The following is a 24,322-nucleotide window of genomic DNA, read 5'->3' as shown; positions in this document are numbered from 1 at the left end:
TGTTTATGGGAGAATGGAGCCCTTGGTCCATTCGTGTACAGTGAAGGCAGGTATGTGGGATCCCCTTGAAGGGAAGAGGACAATGACAAAGCCAGCGGAGAAGGGACGTCTGCTTTAATGCTACGGAAGTGATTCTTTCTCTGCCATGAAGTAAAAGTATCCACTTGGAGAAGTTCAGGAAAGTGGAAAGGTGGAGAGTATCTGAGGGAAGTAGCTGTGCTTGAACGTGATGCCTAATTCTGAACAAAGAAAGGAGAGATATATAAAGATTGGATGTTGGGAAGAACATCTTTATTCAGAGGGCAGTGATGTACGGGAACAGGTTGCCCAGAGAAGCTGTGGAGCTACAATTCTCTTGCTTGTGAGATGAAGGCCCACACCCACATCCCCTATGACCAGTGTGGTGAGGTGACCATGATGCCACAGAGGGTGGCAGGGAGAAGCCACTCTGACCCCTGAGGCTGGGAATCAGGCCAACTTTTGTGCCAAACGTGTAAGGACTTTCTCAAGTTAAAATTAAGATCAGCATTCCTTATTTTGGGAACTACTGTGGGCTCAGGGAACTGGGATCTACGTGGAGGAGATTGTCATTTCCAAAGGAACAAACTTAGAAAAATGTGTGTAGTAAATTAAGAAACATAGAAATGTTGTAAAAACATATAAGCAGTCCACTAGAACAGCCACAGCAGTACCTGCTGTACTGTCTTTTGCCAAACCCTTTAAACCTTTCCTTTCACGTACAGTTTACAGGGCAAACTGCCTTACAGAGCAAACAGAAGAGCTCAATGTGCTCTGCCTGCACACGTTCTACTAACCCCCTGTCTTTTCAGGTGGTCACGGATCCTCTGCCAGGCGGGATCTTCATCTCACCCAACACAGAATTCCTGATGGAGTTTAGATGTGAGCTTAAAGGGAACTGTAGGCCAGTTTACCTCCGCTGACTGCAAAACACTTGTAGCTTTGATGCATGTAGATAAATGTTTCTTCTGAGCTGGACAAACCCACAGACAAACGCTCCTCATTCCACCAATGTGATGCCAGCCTGCATTTCATCTCTGGCTCAACTCATCACTGCGGTTTGGACTTCAGGGGCTTACTTCATTGTTTCTCAAAGCCTTGGAATTGCTCAACTACAGTGGAACTTCCCTACAGTTGTCTAGTAAAAGCATCTGTACACTCAAACACTCAGCTTAATTAAAAAAATTAAACCCTAACTTAAAAATAAAGGAATAAAGAGGAATGACAAGAGTTTGGGAAATGGGAGCAGTCAGGTTTTCTCTCTGGAGAAAGAATAAAGAGAGAAAAAATGTCACTGCAGTAAGAAAGGTACCAAAGGAAGAGAGAGTTCAATGATGAACTCAGTTTTAGCCACGAAAGCTCAAGCCCCGCTAGAAGGAATATGCTTGGGCAGCTCACAGTTCATGAACATCAAGTTTTGGGGTTCTCTTTCTGTTGCTTCAACTAAGTTTCTTATTGACTCACATATTGAGTTTCGAGGACATTTACTTTTTTGTCAGCGGTTTACATGCTGGTTTGCTCCGATTCTGTGTCTAGCAGACTGGGGGGACCCACAGACCCACGCTCCAGGAAAGGGAAAGAAGAGGGAAAGTGTAGAGCAATGACTACAAAATAAATGGCTGCTGAGATCCAGAAGGGGAGGGAAACTGTTTTGTGGATGGTATTTATCTTTTCCCCCTGCGTGGAAAACGGAAACACAAATAACACAAAATCTTCTGGGGTATGTAGTATGTAGCTCTTCCTCTTTTTGGAGAACCAGGCACCCGGAACCATCCACATTCCATGCAACTGGAGCATTAGCAGTTTAACAGTGCACTGTGGGATGTTATGATGTGGAATACGATAACCAAAAACCATCAAACCCTGACACTTTGTAGACAAGGCATAATGCGTATCAATAACACTTTCCCTGCTGCCTACAATACAGAAGAAGAACGGAGGCATGTGCACGTTAGTCTGAACCCTTATTATTTTTTGGCTCCGAGCTTAGTCACTGAGGCAATTCATGCGGTAAGACCCTGACTTCTCTAGGAGATGAGGTGGCTGTTGCCGTGTGGCAGTTGGCATCACAGTATTACATTTGAAAGCATTTCTTTGGAGCTGTTTGCCTTTGGAAGAGAATGCGCAGGGCTGTTTTCTGGCAGAAGATCTGGCCTGTGCCCGAAGAACTCCAGCTTGCTAAGGGAGACTGGGGGATGATACCAGTGTATTATGTGAGGGCAAGATACACGCTGGTGCCTCCGTGCTCCCTCTTATCGGCTGCCAAGGCCAAGAAGATGGAAACAAAAGGAGTTCCTGCTGAGATCCAAAAGCCAGAAGTTGTCATTCCAAAAGGAGCTGACTCGACCTCTTTGGAAATACCAATTTATAAGTTTGTACTGTCATTGGAAAGGGTCATTGTCGTCTTGGTCATCCACCGAACAACAATATCTGATAACCCATAACAAATGAAGATCAACGACTGAACTACAGACAACACTGGATGCGTGGTGCTGACCACCTCTGTCTTGCTTCCTACAAAGGCTTCTTGCTTTTATTTCCTATCTTTTCTGACACCTGTCTTCCTATCCCCATTCCCCTAATCGACTAGGATTTGTAACAAAATGGTCAGGCTAACATTTGACCAGTTGTGCCTTCATCTCTCCATCGGGTACACATATATTAAAAGATCCTCCTCTCTCTCCTATAAATTGGAGCGAGACAGTATTATACAAACAGTGATGATATGACACTAAGGTGGTGCCAACAATACAGCAGCAGTTTGTTACCAAAGCATCACAGAATGCTTGGGTTGGAAGGGTCCTGACAAGCTGAACTAATTGCAACCCACTGCCGTGGTCAGAGATTCCACTACAGAAGGTTAGAATAGAGCTCCATCCAGCATGGCCTTGAAAACCACCAAAGATGGGGCATCCACAGCTGCTCTGGGCAGCCTGTGCCAGCGTCTCCCCAATCTCAGGGTAAAGAACTACCTCTAAGATTTAGTCTAAACTACTTCTCCCGATTAAAACTAGATTAAACCATGTCCTATTCCTTTCAGACCATACAAATAGTCAATCACCACACACACTAGATACCAAATATGCTGTTATTTTGATATCTTTACTAGACCATGCAGAAACATAGACTAGACAGACTCAGATAAGAAGTGCTAGCGTGTGACCAAAGGGACAGCAGCACTTCAGCATCTGCCACGAGGAGCAGTGCCAGCAGGTTGAGGGAGGCCATGCTTCCTCTCTGCTGCAAGGCAGCACCGGGTCCTCAATCTGTGCTGCCTGGGAGGGCTGCCACCCTCTTGCCTGAGGGCCTGCGCCCACACCCACTGTGAGGCGGTGACCGTGATGTCACAGTGGGTGTCAGGGAGTGGCCATTGTGACATGATGCTGGGAGCAAAGCTAAGGCTGCCGGGCTCAGCCTGAGCATCAGTGCGGTTTGGTGAGGCGTAGAGAGAGCAGTGACTCTTGCAGTACTCGCTGTTAGCGCACATCATGTCCAATAGGAAGAGGAAGGCCTCCAGCTCGGAGGAGCCAGGTGAGAACACAGCATCCCTGAGCAAATGTACCGGGCAAAAGGGTTGCTGGGTATCTGTCTGTGGCTGAAAGGCTAAGAAGGGACAGGCAGGGACTCCCCAACAGCTGCAAGGCACGACCCCTCAGCTTCATGGCAGGTGGGCCCAGCTTGGGCTGTGTCTGCCCACTAACAGTGTTGGGCCTGCCATGGCCCCTTCTCCTCCACCGCCTTCAGCCAGCACAGCAGGCACAGAGCAGGACTCTGGGGACAGCCCTCAGGGACACCTGGCTGTGCAAGCTGCTCACCGCTACTCACATTTGCTCTCTCCTCTGCAGTGTGCATGCTGTGTGGCCGGGCAGATGTTGACCGGAACATCTGTGGGCACATGGTTCATCAGAGTGGGATTCACGTCCATCGGTTGTGCTTGGTGAGTTCTCCCATGGGCTCCTTCCTGATCACTGCTAGGGATGCTCCTTTCCTCCCTATCCTAAGGAGACCTGGTTCTTTTCCCTCCTATAGGAGCTTGCCAGCACCATTAATGAAGCAAGAGGGACACGGTCAGGAAGTGAGGGCCGCCTCCCTCTTGCTGCCATCAGACGTGCAGCCAAACAGGCAACCAGGAAGGTGAGGACTCGTACAGAGCAGGCCGATTTGTGCCAGGAGAGGCTGACTCCAGCTTAGTCTGGAGCCAAAGAAAGCCATGGCAGCCTTTCCAACTGCCTCCTGGACAAAGTTAGGGGATGAGTCCTGTCCACCAGGCATCTTTGTAGAACATGACCCAGCAGTGTCCACGTCCTGGGCCCTGCCCAGAGATGTGCGGCCAGCCACAGAAGCCCAGAGCCTACTGCTGACAGGGTTGTTCTGCTCATTCCAGCAATGCTTTGTTTGTGGAGAGAGGGGTGCTACCATCGCATGCGCAGAGAGAGGCTGTGAGCGCAGCTTCCACCTGCCCTGTGCCCAGGATGGGGAATGCATCACCCAGTTCTTTGGGCAACGCAGGTAAGTGCTGTCAGCAGCAGCCAAGACAGAGAGGAACCTGCAGTTACACCTCCCGGCAGCCTGAGCCAGGGCCTGGAGCTCCTTCCTGCTACTTTGCCCTTCTTGCAGCACGTCTCACGCTGCCCATCTCTTCCATCTTTTCCCAGGTCCTTCTGTTCAGAGCACCGTCCTCGCCAGGAAGCTCAGGAAGCTCCACCTCAAGGCACCAACTGCATCATGTGCATGGAGCCTGTGGGGGACACTGTGTCCTACCACACCATGGTGTGTCCAGCATGCAGACACACCTGGTTCCACCGGGGCTGCATCCAGGTAGGAGCCCTCCCCTCACCCTGCAGGCACACTTGGTGCTCAGCAGCACCAGGCACTGCTCACACTCACACTGCTTCTTCTTCATCTTCTGCAGCAACTGGCCATGAGTGCTGGTGCTTTGTGTTTCCAGTGCCCCTGCTGTCGAAATTACGTTCGTTTCTTTCTTGAAATGTCCCAGCTGGGGATCCAAATCCCAGTCAGGTTGGTGCCCTTCTACCCACTTCTGCTGACATAAACGCTGTTGTGTTGGGCCTGCCCAGGGGCTGTCTTGGCAGGCCTGGGCCTTGGCTGGATCATGAATGTGTATCCCAGCTTCATGGAGAGGCTGGGAATGGAGTTGGGGTGAATGAGATGGGAAGACCTTGGATCTTATGCTGCGGGCAATGGGGGCTCATCACTTCCTCTCCCTTCTCTTGTAGATTGCCAGAATGGGAGCAGAATGATGCATACGCATCACTTCAACAGAGGCACAGCCGCTGCGATGCCAGCGAGTGCCTTTACCCTGGAGGCAGAGAGCAGGCAGAGAGAAGAGGGTGAGTTATCGCAGCAGTTCCCTGGGGCTCTGCTGGGGTACTCAGCCTGACCACAGGCTGGGGTAGCAAGGACTGAGCACCAGAGATGTGCAGTGCTGGGCACTCCCTGCCTTAGCTCACTTGCTACTCACAGCCACAACCCCTTTGCTTCCCCAGACCCTGGCAGCTGATCCTGTGCTGCTCCTGTGCTGCTGAGGGCACCCACCGTCGTTGCTCCCACTTGAGTAACACAACAGCCACGTGGGAGTGCAACAGCTGTGCTGGCCTGGGAACTTGTAAGTGACAATCAACCGTGTGACACCAAACCATAGCCAGGCAAAGCCTGGCAGCAAGTGCTCAGGGCAGCTTTGCTGGAGTCTGTCTGCCCCAAGAGGTCTGGCAGATCTCACTGCGGAGCTGCAGCTTCATCCTCATAACCTTCCTGCGTCCTCTTACAGCTTCCAGTTCTGACACTGAGAACGACAGTCCCAGCGCTGCCGCTCAGAGTGCTCCAGAGCCATTCATCATCTTCGTGGAGCCTGAGAATATCGGCACGATGCCTTCCAGCCAGGCAGCACTGGGGACGTCACAGACCTCCCAGCTGCCTGAGCACAGCAACCTGCCTGAGACTGAGCAGGAGACAAGCAGCCCACGTCCATCTGAGGATGGGGCTACCTCGGAGCAGCTGCGAGGACGTCATGGGCACAGACCAAGAGCAGCCCAGAGGTCTCAAAGTGGTTCGCGCAGATCCACCAGGCGGAGGGCATCCAGAACCTGCAGGGCGTCTCCATCAGCTGCACGCAGAAGACGTCCCAGGCAGCGAGGAAGAAGCGGCACACGAAGCCGCTCCCCGCTGCAAAGTCGGGCCTCGCAATCACGGAGCCAGCCAAGAAGACGCCATGCCAGCAGGCGAACGCCAGCCTCAGGGGAGCGGAGCGGCACCCGCAGATCAACAAGATCTGCAAGATCAAGATCCAACAGGTCTTCCAGAGCGCCTGGACGGAGGGGATGGTCCAGGCGTTGAGGGTGAGCCCGCACTCAAAGTTCTGCACATCAGAGACACTGGGCCCACAATTCCCACAGCTGGCAACAAAGAAGCATCAGGAGCTGGGCTCAACAGTGGAGGCATTCATGTGAATGAAGCTGCTCCCAGGAAAATCATCAGAGTAAAAGTCCCCACAGACAGTTACCGAGTCTGCGTAGGAGCAGCCGACTGCTTTTCATACTGTGGCCTGGGTGAAAAAGGACTACCACGTTCTTCTGGATCAACCCCGCTGCTGTGTGCAGGGTCAACAACCACTACACCACACTGCCCAGAGATACATCCAGCCTGGATTTCCATGCCTCCGGGGCTGGTGCATCTGCAACATCACTAGGCAACCTGCTCCAGACTGTGTCACTAACATTTCTGAGAAAAAATTTCCCCTAATATCCAGCCCCAAACTCCCTGCTCTTAGTTTAAAAACATCCCTCCTTGTCCTAATGCTATTCACCCTCTCATACTGTTATACCCTTGTAATGTACCCCCTCCTTACTCTGGTCCCCAAATTCCATCACAATAAAGATCAGAGTTCCCACCCAAAAACATTTGTTGGCTTCATCCTTCCCTGCTCTTGCTGAGATGGGCAGAGGTAGGGACCTTGACAAGAGGTTTTCTCCTCACAACTACCATCCCAGACCTCACTTCTGATGTGCTGGGTTCAGGCCACATCCCCGGTGGGACACACAACCCACATTCCTCAAGAGCCCAGGCCGCACTGGCAAGGACAGCCCATTTCTGGGCTTGTTTCCAGCCTTGGCATGTCACTGTGTTCAGCTCCAGGGCTGCTTCCAGATGTGTCGGAGCTTGGGCTTTCCTCCTGAATGTGGGCAGGCTGTGTCGTGGTCAGACGGGTCAATGCAACTATGTTTCTAAGCTGGGGTAGGGAAGATTTAGTCAGGGTGGAGGCCAGGAGGAAGTTCTTTGCAGACAGTGCTGAGGTGCTGGAATGGGCTGCTCAGAGAGGTTGTGGATGCTCCATCCCTGGAGATCTTTGGAGCTGATGACAACTCAGCAGGCCCTGCAACCGCTCCAAGCCTCCAGCGGAGGCGGCAGTTGCTCCAACTGTCATGATGGACATGGAGCCCTTGGTCCATTCGTGTACAGTGAAGGCAGGTATGTGGGATCCCCTTGAAAGGAAGAGGACAATGACAAAGCCAGCGGAGAAGGGACGTCTGCTTTAATGCTACGGAAGTGATTCTTTCTCTGCCATGAAGTAAAAGTATCCACTTGGAGAAGTTCAGGAAAGTGGAAAGGTGGAGAGTATCTGAGGGAAGTAGCTGTGCTTGAACGTGATGCCTAATTCTGAACAAAGAAAGGAGAGATATATAAAGATTGGATGTTGGGAAGAACATCTTTATTCAGAGGGCAGTGATGTACGGGAACAGGTTTCGCAGAGAAGCTGTGGAGCTACAATTCTCTTGCTTGTGAGATGAAGGCCCACACCCACATCCCCTATGACCAGTGTGGTGAGGTGACCATGATGCCACAGAGGGTGGCAGGGAGAAGCCACTCTGACCCCTGAGGCTGGGAGTCAGGCCAACTTTTGTGCCAAACGTGTAAGGACTTTCAAGTTAAAATTAAGATCAGCATTCCTTATTTTGGGAACTACTGTGGGCTCAGGGAACTGGGATCTACGTGGAGGAGATTGTCATTTCCAAAGGAACAAACTTAGAAAAATGTGTGTAGTAAATTAAGAAACATAGAAATGTTGTAAAAGCATACAAGCAGTCCACTAGAACAGCCACAGCGGTACCTGCTGTACTGTCTTTTGCCAAACCCTTTAAACCTTTCCTTTCACCTACAGTTTACAGGGCAAACTGCCTTACAGAGCAAACAGAAGAGCTCAATGTGCTCTGCCTGCACACGTTCTACTAACCCCCTGTCTTTTCAGGTGGTCACGGATCCTCTGCCAGGCGGGATCTTCATCTCACCCAACACAGAATTCCTGATGGAGTTTAGATGTGAACTTAAAGGGAACTGTAGGCCAGTTTACCTCCGCTGACTGCAAAACACTTGTAGCTTTGATGCATGTAGATAAATGTTTCTTCTGAGCTGGACAAACCCACAGACAAACGCTCCTCATTCCACCAATGTGATGCCAGCCTGCATTTCATCTCTGGCTCAACTCATCACTGCGGTTTGGACTTCAGGGGCTTACTTCATTGTTTCTCAAAGCCTTGGAATTGCTCAACTACAGTGGAACTTCCCTACAGTTGTCTAGTAAAAGCATTTGTACACTCAAATACTCAGGTTAATTAAAAAAATTAAACCCTAACTTAAAAATAAAGGAATAAAGAGGAATGACAAGAGTTTGGGAAATGGAAGCAGTCAGGTTTTCTCTCTGGAGAGACAATAAAGAGAGAAAAAATGTCACTGCAGTAAGAAAGGTACCAAAGGAAGAGAGAGTTCAATGATGAACTCAGTTATAGCCACGGAAGCTCAAGCCCCGCTAGAAGGAATATGCTTGGGCAGCTCACAGTTCATGAACATCAAGTTTTGGGGTTCTCTTTCTGTTGCTTCAACTAAGTTTCTTATTGACTCACATATTGAGTTTCAAGGACATTTACTTTTTTGTCAGCGGTTTACATGCTGGTTTGCTCCAATTCTGTGTCTAGCAGACTGGGGGGACCCACAGACCCACGCTCCAGGAAAGGGAAAGAAGAGGGAAAGTGTAGAGCAATGACTACAAAATAAATGGCTGCTGAGATCCAGAAGGGGAGGGAAACTGTTTTGTGGATGGTATTTATCTTTCCCCCTGAGTGGAAAACGGAAACACAAATAACACAAAATCTTCTGGGGTATGTAGTATGTAGCTCTTCCTCTTTTTGGAGAACCAGGCACCCGGAACCATCCACATTCCATGCAACTGGAGCATTAGCAGTTTAACAGTGCACTGTGGGATGTTATGATGTGGAATACGATAACCAAAAACCATCAAACCCTGACACTTTGTAGACAAGGCATAATGCGTATCAATAACACTTTCCCTGCTGCCTACAATACAGAAGAAGAACGGAGGCATGTGCACGTTAGTCTGAACCCTTATTATTTTTTGGCTCCGAGCTTAGTCACTGAGGCAATTCATGCGGTAAGACCCTGACTTCTCTAGGAGATGAGGTGGCTGTTGCCGTGTGGCAGTTGGCATCACAGTATTACATTTGAAAGCATTTCTTTGGAGCTGTTTGCCTTTGGAAGAGAATGCGCAGGGCTGTTTTCTGGCAGAAGATCTGGCCTGTGCCCGAAGAACTCCAGCTTGCTAAGGGAGACTGGGGGATGATACCAGTGTATTATGTGAGGGCAAGATACACGCTGGTGCCTCCGTGCTCCCTCTTATCGGCTGCCAAGGCCAAGAAGATGGAAACAAAAGGAGTTCCTGCTGAGATCCAAAAGCCAGAAGTTGTCATTCCAAAAGGAGCTGACTCAACCTCTTTGGAAATACCAATTTATAAGTTTGTACTGCCATTGGAAAGGGTCATTGTCATCTTGGTCATCGACCGAACAACAATATCTGATAACCCATAACAAATGAAGATCAACGACTGAACTACAGACAACACTGGATGCGTGGTGCTGACCACCTCTGTCTTGCTTCCTTCAAAGGCTTCTTGCTTTTATTTCCTATCTTTTCTGACACCTGTCTTCCTATCCCCATTCCCCTAATCGACCAGGATTTGTAACAAAATGGTCAGGCTAACATTTGACCAGTTGTGCCTTCATCTCTCCATCGGGTACACATATATTAAAAGATCCTCCTCTCTCTCCTATAAATTGGAGCGGGACAGTATTATACAAACAGTGATGATATGACACTAAGGTGGTGCCAACAATACAGCAGCAGTTTGTTACCAAAGCATCACAGAATGCTTGGGTTGGAAGGGTCCTGACAAGCTGAACTAATTGCAACCCACTGCCGTGGTCAGAGATTCCACTACAGAAGGTTAGAATAGAGCTCCATCCAGCATGGCCTTGAAAACCACCAAAGATGGGGCATCCACAGCTGCTCTGGGCAGCCTGTGCCAGTGTCTCCCCAATCTCAGGGTAAAGAACTACCTCTAAGACTTAGTCTAAACTACTTCTCCACATTAAAACTAGATTAAACCATGTCCTATCCCTGTCAGACAATGCAAAAAGTCACTCACCACACACACTAGACATCAATATGCTGTTATCTAGCAATCTTTACTAGACCATGAAGAAACATAAACTAGACTAACAGATTCCGATCAGAAGAGCTAGCGTGAGACCAAAGGGACAGCAGCACTTCAGCATCTGCCACGAGGAGCAGTGCCAGCAGGTTGAGGGAGGCCATGCTTCCTCTCTGCTGCAAGGCAGCACCGGGTCCTCAATCTGTGCTGCCTGGAAGGGCTGCCACCCTCTTGCTTGAGGGCCTGCGCCCACACCCACTGTGAGGCGGTGACCGTGATGTCACAGTGGGTGTCAGGGAGTGGCCATTGTGACATGATGCTGGGAGCAAAGCTAAGGCTGCCGGGCTCAGCCTGACCATCAGTGCGGTTTGGTGAGGCGTAGAGAGAGCAGTGACTCTTGCAGTGCTCGCTGTTAGCGCACATCATGTTCAATAGGAAGAGGAAGGCCTCCAACTCGGAGGAGCCAGGTGAGAGCACAACCTGAGAAGAGCTATAGGACAAATGAGTGCTGGGGGTCTGCCTGTGGCTTAAAGGCTAGGATGGGACAGGCAGGGACTCCCCAACAGCTGTAAGGCACGACCCCTCAGCTTCATGGCAGGTGGGCCCAGCTTGGGCTGTGTCTGACCACTAACAGTGTTTGGCCTGCCATGGCCCCTTCTCCTCCACCGCCTTCAGCCAGCACAGCAGACACAGAGCAGGACTCTGGGGACAGCCCTCAGGGACACCTGGCTGTGCAAGCTGCTCACCGTTACTCACATTTGCTCTCTCCTCTGCAGTGTGCATGCTGTGTGGCCGGGCAGATGTCGACCCGAACATCTGTGGGCACATGGTTCATGAGAGTGGAATTTACGTCCATTGGTTGTGCTTGGTGAGTTCTCCCATGGGCTCCTTCCTGATCACTGCTAGGGATGCTCCTTTCCTTCCTATCCTAAGGAGACCCTGTTCTGTTCCTTCCTACAGGATCTTGCCAGCACCGTTAATGAAGCAAGAGGGACACCGTCGGAAAGGGAGAGCCGCCTCCCTCTTGCTGCCATCACACGTGCAGCCAAAGAGGCAACCAGGAAGGTGAGGACTCGTACAGAGCAGGCCGATTTGTGCCAGGAGAGGCTGACTCCAGCTTAGTCTGGAGCCAAAGAAAGCCATGGCAGCCTTTCCAACTGCCTCCTGGACAAAGTTAGGGGATGAGTCCTGTCCACCAGGCATCTTTGTAGAACATGACCCAGCAGTGTCCACATCCTGGGCCCTGCCCAGAGATGTGCGGCCAGCCACAGAAGTCCAGAGCCTACTGCTGACAGGGTTGTTCTGCTCATTCCAGCAATGCTTTGTTTGTGGAGAGAGGGGTGCTACCATCGCATGCGCAGAGAGAGGCTGTGAGCGCAGCTTCCACCTGCCCTGTGCCCAGGATGGGGAATGCATCACCCAGTTCTCTGGGCAACGCAGGTAAGTGCTGTCAGCAGCAGCCAAGACAGAGAGGAACCTGCAGTTACACCTCCCGGCAGCCTGAGCCAGGGCCTGGAGCTCCATCCTGCTCCTCTGCCCTTCTTGCAGCACGTCTCACGCTGCCCATCCCTTCCATCTTCCCCCAGGTCCTTCTGTTCGGAGCACCGTCCTTGCCAGGAAGTTCAGGAAGCTCCACCTCAAGGCACCAACTGCCTCATATGCCTGGAGCCTGTGGGGGACACTGTGTCCTACCACACCATGGTGTGTCCAGCGTGCAGACACACCTGGTTCCACCGGGGCTGCATCCAGGTAGGAGCCCTCCCCTCACCCTGCAGGCACACTTGGTGCTCAGCAGCACCAGGCACTGCTCACACTCACACTGCTTCTTCTTCATCTTCTGCAGCAACTGGCCAGGAGTGCTGGTGCTTTGTATTTCCAGTGCCCCGTCTGTCGGAATTATGAAAATTTCTGTGTAGATATGGCCCTGATGGGGATCCGCATCCCAGTCAGGTTGGTGCCCTTCTGCCCACTTATTCTGACATAAAGGCTGTTGCGCTGGGCCTGCCCAGGGGCTGTCTTGGCAGGCCTGTACCTTGGCTGGATCATGAGCGTGTCTCCCACCTTCATGGAGAGGCTGGGAATGGCGTTGGGGTAAATGAGATGGGAAGACCTTGGAACTTATGCCGGAGACACTGATAGCTCATCAATTCCCCTCCCTTCTCTTGTAGATTGCCAGCATGGGAGCAGAATGATGCATACGCATCACATCTGGAGAGGCACAGCCGCTGCGATGCCAGCGAGTGCCTTTACCCTGGAGGCAGAGAGCAGGCAGAGAGAACAGGGTGAGTTAGTGCAGCAGATCTCTGGGGCTCTGCAGTGGTTCTCAGCCTGACCACAGGCTGGGGTAGCAAGGACTGAGCACCAGAGATGTGCTGTGCTGGGCACTCCCTGCCTTGCCTTACTTGCTACTCACAGCCACAACCCCTTTTCTTCCCCAGACCCTGGCAGCTGATCCTGTGCAGCTCCTGTGCTGCTGAGGGCACCCACCGTCGTTGCTCCCACTTGAGTAACACAACAGCCACGTGGGAGTGCAACAGCTGTGCTGGCCTGGGAACTTGTAAGTGACAATCAACCGTGTGACACCAAACCATAGCCAGGCAAGGCCTGGCAGCAAGTGCTCAGGGCAGCTTTGCTGGAGTCTGTCTGCCCCAAGAGTTCTGGCAGATCTCACTGCGGAGCTGCAGCTTCATCCTCATAACATTCCTGTCTCCTCTTACAGCTTCCAGTTCTGACACTGAGAGCTCCAGTCCAAGCGCTGCCGCTCAGAAGGCTCCGGAGCCATTCATCATCTTCGTGGAGCCTGAGAATATCGGCTCGACGCCTTCCAGCCAGGTAGCACCGGGGACGTCACAGACCTCCCAGCTGCCTGAGCACAGCAGCCTGCCTGAGACCGAGCAGGAGATGTCACAGACCTCGCAGATGCCTGAGCACAGCAACCTGCCTGAGACTGAGCAGGAGACGTCACAGACCTCCCAGCTGCCTGTGCACAGCAACCTGCCTGAGACTGAGCAGGAGACGTTACAGAGCTCCCAGCTGCCTGAGCACAGCAACCTGCCTGAGACCGAGCAGGAGACAAGCAGCCCACGTCCATCTGAGGATGGGGCTACCTCGGAGCAGCTGCGTGGACGTCATGGGCGCAGAACAAGAGCAGCCCAGAGGTCTCAAAGTGGTTCCCGCAGATCCACCAGGCGGAGGGCATCCAGGTCCTCCAGGGCGTCTCCATCACCTGCACGCATAAGACGTCCCAGGCAGCGAGGAAGAAGCGGCACAAGAAGCCGTTCCCCGCTGCAAAGTCGGGCCTCGCAATCCCGGAGCCGGCCAAGAAGACGCCATGACAGCAGGCGAATGCCAGCCTCAGGGGAGCGGATCAGCACGCACAGATCAACAAGATCTGCAAGATCAAGATCCACCAGATCTTCCAGAGCGCCTGGATGCAGGGGACGGTGCAGGCCTTGAGGGTGGGCCCGCACCCAAAGTCCTCCACATCAGAGACATTGGGCCCACAATTTCAACAGCTCGCAAAAAAGAAGCAGCAGAAGCTGGGCCCAACAGTGGAGGTCTTCCTGTGAATGAAGCTGCTCCCAGGAACAACATCAAAGTCCCCACAGACAGCTTCCGAGTCCGCGTACGAGCAGTCGACTGCTTTACATACAGTGGCCTGGGTCAAAAACAACTACCACATTCATCTGGATCAACCCCCCTGTTGTCTACAGGGTCAACAACCACTACACCACACTGCCCAGAGATACATCCAGCCTGGATTTCCATGCCTCCAGGGCTGGTGCACATACAACATCACTAGGCAACATGCTCCAGACTGTGTCACTAACAATTCTGAGAAAAAATTCCCCCTAATATCCAGCCCCAAACTCCCTGCTCTTAGTTTAAAAACATCCCTGTTTGTTCTAATACTATTCACCCTCGCATACTGTTATACCCTTATAATGTTCCCCCTCCTTACTCTGGTCCCAAAATTCCATCACAATAAAGATCAGAGTTCCCACCCAAAAACATTTGTTGGCTTCATCCTTCCCTGTTCTTGCTGAGATGGGCAGAGGTAGGGACCTTGACAAGAGGTTTTCTCCTCCCCACTGCCTTCCCATACCTCTCTTCCCCTGGCCTAGGCCAGGCTGAGCTGGGTTCAGGTCACATCCCCGGTGGGGCACACAACCCACATTCCTCAAGAGCCCAGGCCGCACTGGCAAGGACAGCCCATTTCTGGGCTTGTTTCCAGCCTTGGCATGTCACTGTGTTCAGGTCTGGGGCTGCTTCCAGATGTGTCAGAGCTTGGGCTCTCCTCCTGAATGTGGGCAGGCTGTGTAGTGGTCAGACGGGTCAATGCAACTATGTTTCTAAGCTGGGGTAGGGAAGATTTAGTCAGGATGGAGGCCAGGAGGAAGTTCTTTGCAGACAGTGCTGAGGTGCTGGAATGGGCTGCTCAGAGAGGTTGTGGATGCTCCATCCCTGGAGATCTTTGGAGCTGATGACAACTCCGCAGGCCCTGCAACCGCTCCAAGCCTCCAGCGGAGGCGGCAGTTGCTCCAAGTGTCATGACGGAGCCTGCAGTTGCTTCAGTCCTGGTGACAGGCCCTGCCGTTGTGACGGGCCCTGTGGTTGAGACAGGCCCTCTGGTTGCTGCAGCCCCTGTGACAGGCCCTGCAGCTGCTCCAGTCCCTGTGAGAGGACTTGTGCTTCGTCCTGAGAGCCCATCTGTGCCACTGTCAGACACCCGTGGAAACAAGGTGAGTCAACAGCTGAAAAAGTCGCAGAGTTTAGAAAGGAAATCAACTTTTAAGAAGAGATGAGAACGAAGCCGAGCCATCACAAGATGTGTGTGGGAAATAGTTCAGGGAGAGGCGGGGGCCTGCAGTCTCCTCACAAATTGGAGGGTGTCAGGGAGTGTTCAGTAGTGAACAAGAACATAGGGACATGGTTTTGTGGGCAATATTGGTGACAGGTGGTCATTTGGACTAGTTGGTTTAAGAGGTCTTCTCCAACCCTCCTTAAAGATTCGTGGTCACTTATACTGTGATTCTAAGAACGGAATGTGAATGAGGCAGAACTCTCAGAGCTGACAATAACTGTTCAACTGCTGTCCACGAGTGAGCTGAGAGATTTTTGAAAAGACTTCAGCCATCATCAGGGCGAGCACTGTGCCCCATGGCTGCTCTGTTTATGGGAGAATGGAGCCCTTGGTCCATTCGTGTACAGTGAAGGCAGGTATGTGGGATCCCCTTGAAGGGAAGAGGACAATGACAAAGCCAGCGGAGAAGGGACGTCTGCTTTCATGCTACGGAAGTGATTCTTTCTCTGCCATGAAGTAAAAGTATCCACTTGGAGAAGTTCAGGAAAGTGGAAAGGTGGAGAGTATCTGAGGGAAGTAGCTGTGCTTGAACGTGATGCCTAATTCTGAACAAAGAAAGGAGAGATATATAAAGATTGGATGTTGGGAAGAACATCTTTATTCAGAGGGCAGTGATGTACGGGAACAGGTTGCCCAGAGAAGCTGTGGAGCTACAATTCTCTTGCTTGTGAGATGAAGGCCCACACCCACATCCCCTACCACCAGTGTGGTGAGGTGACCATGATGCCACAGAGGGTGGCAGGGAGAAGCCACTCTGACCCCTGAGGCTGGGAATCAGGCCAACTTTTGTGCCAAACGTGTAAGGACTTTCTCAAGTTAAAATTAAGATCAGCATTCCTTATTTTGGGAACTACTGTGGGCTCAGGGAACTGGGATCTACGTGGAGGAGATTGTCATTTCCAAAGGAACAAACTTAGAAAAATGTGTGTAGTAAATTAAGAAACATAGAAATGTTGTAAAAACATACAAGCAGTCCACTAGAACAGCCACAGCGGTACCTGCTGTACTGTCTTTTGCCAAACCCTTTAAACCTTTCCTTTCACCTACAGTTTACAGGGCAAACTGCCTTACAGAGCAAACAGAAGAGCGCAATGTGCTCTGCCTGCACACGTTCTACTAACCCCCTGTCTTTTCAGGTGGTCACGGATCCTCTGCCAGGCGGGATCTTCATCTCACCCAACACAGATTTCCTGATGGAGTTTAGATGTGAGCTTAAAGGGAACTGTAGGCCAGTTTACCTCCGCTGACTGCAAAACACTTGTAGCTTTGATGCATGTAGATAAATATTTCTTCTGAGCTGGACAAACCCACAGACAAACGCTCCTCATTCCACCAATGTGATGCCAGCCTGCATTTCATCTCTGGCTCAACTCATCACTGCGGTTTGGACTTCAGGGGCTTACTTCATTGTTTCTCAAAGCCTTGGAATTGCTCAACTACAGTGGAACTTCCCTACAGTTGTCTAGTAAAAGCATCTGTACACTCAAACACTCAGCTTAATTAAAAAAATTAAACCCTAACTTAAAAATAAAGGAATAAAGAGGAATGACAAGAGTTTGGGAAATGGGAGCAGTCAGGTTTTCTCTCTGGAGAAAGAATAAAGAGAGAAAAAATGTCACTGCAGTAAGAAAGGTACCAAAGGAGAGAGAGTTCAATGATGAACTCAGTTATAGCCACGAAAGCTCAAGCCCCGCTAGAAGGAATATGCTTGGGCAGCTCACAGTTCATGAACATCAAGTTTTGGGGTTCTCTTTCTGTTGCTTCAACTAAGTTTCTTATTGACTCACATATTGAGTTTCAAGGACATTTACTTTTTTGTCAGCGGTTTACATGCTGGTTTGCTCCAATTCTGTGTCTAGCAGACTGGGGGGACCCACAGACCCACGCTCCAGGAAAGGGAAAGAAGAGGGAAAGTGTAGAGCAATGACTACAAAATAAATGGCTGCTGAGATCCAGAAGGGGAGCGAAACTGTTTTGTGGATGGTATTTATCTTTCCCCCTGAGTGGAAAACGGAAACACAAATAACACAAAATCCTCTGGGGTATGTAGTATGTAGCTCTTCCTCTTTTTGGAAAACCAGGCACCCGGAACCATCCACATTCCATGCAACTGGAGCATTAGCAGTTTAACAGTGCACTGTGGGATGTTATGATGTGGAATACGATAACCAAAAACCATCAAACCCTGACACTTTGTAGACAAGGCATAATGCGTATCAATAACACTTTCCCTGCTGCCTACAATACAGAAGAAGAACGGAGGCATGTGCACGTTAGTCTGAACCCTTATTATTTTTTGGCTCCGAGCTTAGTCACTGAGGCAATTCATGCGGTAAGACCCTGACTTCTCTAGGAGATGAGGTGGCTGTTGCCGTGTGGCAGTTGGCATCACAGTATTACATTTGAAAGCATTTCTTTGGAGCTGTTTGCCTTTGGAAGAGAATGCGCAGGGCTGTTTTCTGGCAGAAGATCTGGCCTGTGCCCGAAGAACTCCAGCTTGCTAAGGGAGACTGGGGGATGATACCAGTGTATTATGTGAGGGCAAGATACACGCTGGTGCCTCCGTGCTCCCTCTTATCGGCTGCCAAGGCCAAGAAGATGGAAACAAAAGGAGTTCCTGCTGAGATCCAAAAGCCAGAAGTTGTCATTCCAAAAGGAGCTGACTCGACCTCTTTGGAAATACCAATTTATAAGTTTGTACTGCCATTGGAAAGGGTCATTGTCGTCTTGGTCATCGACCGAACAACAATATCTGATAACCCATAACAAATGAAGATCAACGACTGAACTACAGACAACACTGGATGCGTGGTGCTGACCACCTCTGTCTTGCTTCCTACAAAGGCTTCTTGCTTTTATTTCCTATCTTTTCTGACACCTGTCTTCCTATCCCCATTCCCCTAATCGACTAGGATTTGTAACAAAATGGTCAGGCTAACATTTGACCAGTTGTGCCTTCATCTCTCCATCGGGTACACATATATTAAAAGATCCTCCTCTCTCTCCTATAAATTGGAGCGAGACAGTATTATACAAACAGTGATGATATAACACTAAGGTGGTGCCAACAATACAGCAGCAGTTTGTTACCAAAGCATCACAGAATGCTTGGGTTGGAAGGGTCCTGACAAGCTGAACTAATTGCAACCCACTGCCGTGGTCAGAGATTCCACTACAGAAGGTTAGAATAGAGCTCCATCCAGCATGGCCTTGAAAACCACCAAAGATGGGGCATCCACAGCTGCTCTGGGCAGCCTGTGCCAGCGTCTCCCCAATCTCAGGGTAAAGAACTACCTCTAAGATTTAGTCTAAACTACTTCTCCCGATTAAAACTAGATTAAACCATGTCCTATTCCTTTCAGACCATACAAATAGTCAATCACCACACACACTAGACACCAAATATGCTGTTATTTTGATATCTTTACTAGACCATGCAGAAACATAGACTAGACAGACTCAGATAAGAAGTGCTAGCGTGTGACCAAAGGGACAGCAGCACTTCAGCATCTGCCACGAGGAGCAGTGCCAGCAGGTTGAGGGAGGCCATGCTTCCTCTCTGCTGCAAGGCAGCACCGGGTCCTCAATCTGTGCTGCCTGGGAGGGCTGCCACCCTCTTGCCTGAGGGCCTGCGCCCACACCCACTGTGAGGCGGTGACCGTGATGTCACAGTGGGTGTCAGGGAGTGGCCATTGTGACATGATGCTGGGAGCAAAGCTAAGGCTGCCGGGCTCAGCCTGAGCATCAGTGCGGTTTGGTGAGGCGTAGAGAGAGCAGTGACTCTTGCAGTACTCGCTGTTAGCGCACATCATGTCCAATAGGAAGAGGAAGGCCTCCAGCTCGGAGGAGCCAGGTGAGAACACAGCATCCCTGAGCAAATGTACCGGGCAAAAGGGTTGCTGGGTATCTGTCTGTGGCTGAAAGGCTAAGAAGGGACAGGCAGGGACTCCCCAACAGCTGCAAGGCACGACCCCTCAGCTTCATGGCAGGTGGGCCCAGCTTGGGCTGTGTCTGCCCACTAACAGTGTTGGGCCTGCCATGGCCCCTTCTCATCCACCGCCTTCAGCCAGCACAGCAGGCACAGAGCAGGACTCTGGGGACAGCCCTCAGGGACACCTGGCTGTGCAAGCTGCTCACCGCTACTCACATTTGCTCTCTCCTCTGCAGTGTGCATGCTGTGTGGCCGGGCAGATGTTGACCCGAACATCTGCGGGCACATGATTCATCAGAGTGGGATTCACGTCCATCGGTTGTGCTTGGTGAGTTCTCCCATGGGCTCCTTCCTGATCACTGCTAGGGGTGCTCCTTTCCTCCCTATCCTAAGGAGACCTGGGTCTTTTCCCTCCTATAGGAGCTTGCCAGCACCATTAATGAAGCAAGAGGGACACGGTCAGGAAGTGAGGGCCGCCTTCCTCTTGCTGCCATCAGACGTGCAGCCAAACAGGCAACCAGGATGGTGAGGACTCGTACAGAGCAGGCCGATTTGTGCCAGGAGAGGCTGACTCCAGCTTAGTCTGGAGCCAAAGAAAGCCATGGCAGCCTTTCCAACTGCCTCCTGGACAAAGTTAGGGGATGAGTCCTGTCCACCAGGCATCTTTGTAGAACATGACCCAGCAGTGTCCACATCCTGGGCCCTGCCCAGAGATGTGCGGCCAGCCACAGAAGCCCAGAGCCTACTGCTGACAGGGTTGTTCTGCTCATTCCAGCAATGCTTTGTTTGTGGAGAGAGGGGTGCTACCATCGCATGCGCAGAGAGAGGCTGTGAGCGCAGCTTCCACCTGCCCTGTGCCCAGGATGGGGAATGCATCACTCAGTTCTTTGGGCAACGCAGGTAAGTGCTGTCAGCAGCAGCCAAGACAGAGAGGAACCTGCAGTTACACCTCCCGGCAGCCTGAGCCAGGGCCTGGAGCTCCTTCCTGCTACTTTGCCCTTCTTGCAGCACGTCTCACGCTGCCCATCCCTTCCATCTTTTCCCAGGTCCTTCTGTTCGGAGCACCGTCCTCGCCAGGAAGCTCAGGAAGCTCCACCTGAAGGCACCAACTGCATCATGTGCATGGAGCCTGTGGGGGACACTGTGTCCTACCACACCATGGTGTGTCCAGCATGCAGACACACCTGGTTCCACCGGGGCTGCATCCAGGTAGGAGCCCTCCCCTCACCCTGCAGGCACACTTGGTGCTCAGCAGCACCAGGCACTGCTCACACTCACACTGCTTCTTCTTCATCTTCTGCAGCAACTGGCCATGAGTGCTGGTGCTTTGTGTTTCCAGTGCCCCTGCTGTCGAAATTACGTTCGTTTCTTTCTTGAAATGTCCCAGCTGGGGATCCAAATCCCAGTCAGGTTGGTGCCCTTCTACCCACTTCTGCTGACATAAAGGCTGTTGTGTTGGGCCTGCCCAGGGGCTGTCTTGGCAGGCCTGGGCCTTGGTTGGATCATGAATGTGTATCCCAGCTTCATGGAGAGGCTGGGAATGGAGTTGGGGTGAATGAGATGGGAAGACCTTGGATCTTATGCTGCGGGCAATGGGGGCTCATCACTTCCTCTCCCTTCTCTTGTAGATTGCCAGAATGGGAGCAGAATGATGCATACGCATCACTTCAACAGAGGCACAGCCGCTGCGATGCCAGCGAGTGCCTTTACCCTGGAGGCAGAGAGCAGGCAGAGAGAAGAGGGTGAGTTATCGCAGCAGTTCCCTGGGGCTCTGCTGGGGTACTCAGCCTGACCACAGGCTGGGGTAGCAAGGACTGACCACCAGAGATGTACAGTGCTGGGCACTCCCTGCCTTAGCTCACTTGCTACTCACAGCCACAACCCCTTTGCTTCCCCAGACCCTGGCAGCTGATCCTGTGCTGCTCCTGTGCTGCTGAGGGCACCCACCGTCGTTGCTCCCACTTGAGTAACACAACAGCCACGTGGGAGTGCAACAGCTGTGCTGGCCTGGGAACTTGTAAGTGACAATCAACCGTGTGACACCAAACCATAGCCAGGCAAAGCCTGGCAGCAAGTGCTCAGGGCAGCTTTGCTGGAGTCTGTCTGCCCCAAGAGGTCTGGCAGATCTCACTGCGGAGCTGCAGCTTCATCCTCATAACCTTCCTGCGTCCTCTTACAGCTTCCAGTTCTGACACTGAGAACGACAGTCCCAGCGCTGCCGCTCAGAGTGCTCCAGAGCCATTCATCATCTTCGTGGAGCCTGAGAATATCGGCACGATGCCTTCCAGCCAGGCAGCACTGGGGACGTCACAGACCTCCCAGCTGCCTGAGCACAGCAACCTGCCTGAGACTGAGCAGGAGACAAGCAGCCCACGTCCATCTGAGGATGGGGCTACCTCGGAGCAGCTGCGAGGACGTCATGGGCACAGACCAAGAGCAGCCCAGAGGTCTCAAAGTGGTTCGCGCAGATCCACCAGGCGGAGGGCATCCAGAACCTGCAGGGCGTCTCCATCAGCTGCACGCAGAAGACGTCCCAGGCAGCGAGGAAGAAGCGGCACACGAAGCCGCTCCCCGCTGCAAAGTCGGGCCTCGCAATCCCGGAGCCAGCCAAGAAGACGCCATGCCAGCAGGCGAACGCCAGCCTCAGGGGAGCGGAGCGGCACCCGCAGATCAACAAGATCTGCAAGATCAAGATCCAACAGGTCTTCCAGAGCGCCTGGACGGAGGGGATGGTCCAGGCGTTGAGGGTGAGCCCGCACTCAAAGTTCTGCACATCAGAGACACTGGGCCCACAATTCCCACAGCTGGCAACAAAGAAGCATCAGGAGCTGGGCTCAACAGTGGAGGCATTCATGTGAATGAAGCTGCTCCCAGGAAAATCATCAGAGTAAAAGTCCCCACAGACAGTTACCGAGTCTGCGTAGGAGCAGCCGACTGCTTTTCATACTGTGGCCTGGGTGGAAAAGGACTACCACGTTCTTCTGGATCAACCCCGCTGCTGTGTGCAGGGTCAACAACCACTACACCACACTGCCCAGAGATACATCCAGCCTGGATTTCCATGCCTCCGGGGCTGGTGCATCTGCAACATCACTAGGCAACCTGCTCCAGACTGTGTCACTAACATTTCTGAGAAAAAATTCCCCCTAATATCCAGCCCCAAACTCCCTGCCCTTAGTTTAAAAACATCCCTCCTTGTCCTAATGCTATTCACCCTCTCATACTGTTATACCCTTGTAATGTACCCCCTCCTTACTCTGGTCCCCAAATTCCATCACAATAAAGATCAGAGTTCCCACCCAAAAACATTTGTTGGCTTCATCCTTCCCTGCTCTTGCTGAGATGGGCAGAGGTAGGGACCTTGACAAGAGGTTTTCTCCTCACAACTACCATCCCAGACCTCACTTCTGATGTGCTGGGTTCAGGCCACATCCCCGGTGGGACACACAACCCACATTCCTCAAGAGCCCAGGCCGCACTGGCAAGGACAGCCCATTTCTGGGCTTGTTTCCAGCCTTGGCATGTCACTGTGTTCAGCTCCAGGGCTGCTTCCAGATGTGTCGGAGCTTGGGCTTTCCTCCTGAATGTGGGCAGGCTGTGTCGTGGTCAGACGGGTCAATGCAACTATGTTTCTAAGCTGGGGTAGGGAAGATTTAGTCAGGGTGGAGGCCAGGAGGAAGTTCTTTGCAGACAGTGCTGAGGTGCTGGAATGGGCTGCTCAGAGAGGTTGTGGATGCTCCATCCCTGGAGATCTTTGGAGCTGATGACAACTCAGCAGGCCCTGCAACCGCTCCAAGCCTCCAGCGGAGGCGGCAGTTGCTCCAACTGTCATGATGGACATGGAGCCCTTGGTCCATTCGTGTACAGTGAAGGCAGGTATGTGGGATCCCCTTGAAGGGAAGAGGACAATGACAAAGCCAGCGGAGAAGGGACGTCTGCTTTAATGCTACGGAAGTGATTCTTTCTCTGCCATGAAGTAAAAGTATCCACTTGGAGAAGTTCAGGAAAGTGGAAAGGTGGAGAGTATCTAAGGGAAGTAGCTGTGCTTGAACGTGATGCCTAATTCTGAACAAAGAAAGGAGAGATATATAAAGATTGGATGTTGGGAAGAACATCTTTATTCAGAGGGCAGTGATGTACGGGAACAGGTTTCGCAGAGAAGCTGTGGAGCTACAATTCTCTTGCTTGGGAGATGAAGGCCCACACCCACATCCCCTACGACCAGTGTGGTGAGGTGACCATGATGCCACAGAGGGTGGCAGGGAGAAGCCACTCTGACCCCTGAGGCTGGGAATCAGGCCAACTTTTGTGCCAAACGTGTAAGGACTTTCAAGTTAAAATTAAGATCAGCATTCCTTATTTTGGGAACTACTGTGGGCTCAGGGAACTGGGATCTACGTGGAGGAGATTGTCATTTCCAAAGGAACAAACTTAGAAAAATGTGTGTAGTAAATTAAGAAACATAGAAATGTTGTAAAAACATACAAGCAGTCCACTAGAACAGCCACAGCGGTACCTGCTGTACTGTCTTTTGCCAAACCCTTTAAACCTTTCCTTTCACCTACAGTTTACAGGGCAAACTGCCTTACAGAGCAAACAGAAGAGCTCAATGTGCTCTGCCTGCACACGTTCTACTAACCCCCTGTCTTTTCAGGTGGTCACGGATCCTCTGCCAGGCGGGATCTTCATCTCACCCAACACAGAATTCCTGATGGAGTTTAGATGTGAACTTAAAGGGAACTGTAGGCCAGTTTACCTCCGCTGACTGCAAAACACTTGTAGCTTTGATGCATGTAGATAAATGTTTCTTCTGAGCTGGACAAACCCACAGACAAACGCTCCTCATTCCACCAATGTGATGCCAGCCTGCATTTCATCTCTGGCTCAACTCATCACTGCGGTTTGGACTTCAGGGGCTTACTTCATTGTTTCTCAAAGCCTTGGAATTGCTCAACTACAGTGGAACTTCCCTACAGTTGTCTAGTAAAAGCA

General features: G+C 51.5%; 4 protein-coding genes across 4 annotated transcripts; all 4 read left to right on the top strand.

The window, feature by feature from the left end:
* Positions 1-3,186: 3,186 nt before the first annotated feature.
* Positions 3,187-6,996, top strand: LOC146762235 (E3 ubiquitin-protein ligase PHF7-like). The gene is made up of 9 exons (XM_085545817.1): positions 3,187-3,549; positions 3,864-3,955; positions 4,048-4,152; positions 4,403-4,527; positions 4,674-4,836; positions 4,931-5,037; positions 5,256-5,369; positions 5,526-5,644; positions 5,807-6,996. Exons 1-9 carry the CDS (start codon positions 3,507-3,509, stop codon positions 6,370-6,372), a joined length of 1,434 nt encoding a protein of 477 aa, XP_085401943.1. The 5' UTR covers positions 3,187-3,506; the 3' UTR covers positions 6,373-6,996.
* A 4,504-nt stretch (positions 6,997-11,500) lies between these two features.
* LOC146762234 (uncharacterized) lies at positions 11,501-14,551 on the top strand. The gene is made up of 6 exons (XM_085545743.1): positions 11,501-11,975; positions 12,122-12,284; positions 12,379-12,485; positions 12,704-12,817; positions 12,974-13,092; positions 13,255-14,551. The coding sequence occupies exons 1-6, from the start codon at positions 11,677-11,679 to the stop codon at positions 13,989-13,991; spliced, it is 1,539 nt and encodes a 512-aa protein (XP_085401869.1). The 5' UTR covers positions 11,501-11,676; the 3' UTR covers positions 13,992-14,551.
* A 388-nt stretch (positions 14,552-14,939) lies between these two features.
* LOC146762233 (uncharacterized) lies at positions 14,940-18,431 on the top strand. Its single transcript, XM_085536745.1, has 2 exons — positions 14,940-15,277; positions 16,536-18,431. The coding sequence occupies exons 1-2, from the start codon at positions 15,086-15,088 to the stop codon at positions 16,644-16,646; spliced, it is 303 nt and encodes a 100-aa protein (XP_085392871.1). The 5' UTR covers positions 14,940-15,085; the 3' UTR covers positions 16,647-18,431.
* Positions 18,432-18,844: 413 nt separating this feature from the next.
* LOC146762232 (E3 ubiquitin-protein ligase PHF7-like) lies at positions 18,845-22,699 on the top strand. Its single transcript, XM_085536743.1, has 9 exons — positions 18,845-19,252; positions 19,567-19,658; positions 19,751-19,855; positions 20,106-20,230; positions 20,377-20,539; positions 20,634-20,740; positions 20,959-21,072; positions 21,229-21,347; positions 21,510-22,699. The coding sequence occupies exons 1-9, from the start codon at positions 19,210-19,212 to the stop codon at positions 22,073-22,075; spliced, it is 1,434 nt and encodes a 477-aa protein (XP_085392869.1). The 5' UTR covers positions 18,845-19,209; the 3' UTR covers positions 22,076-22,699.
* Positions 22,700-24,322: the final 1,623 nt, after the last annotated feature.

Source organism: Coturnix japonica, chromosome 1 (assembly GCF_054131305.1).
Source record: "Coturnix japonica strain WE chromosome 1, WE-NBRP24, whole genome shotgun sequence".
In the NCBI taxonomy this organism is placed as follows: domain Eukaryota; kingdom Metazoa; phylum Chordata; class Aves; order Galliformes; family Phasianidae; genus Coturnix; species Coturnix japonica.
This window is presented reverse-complemented; position numbering and strand designations above follow the sequence as displayed.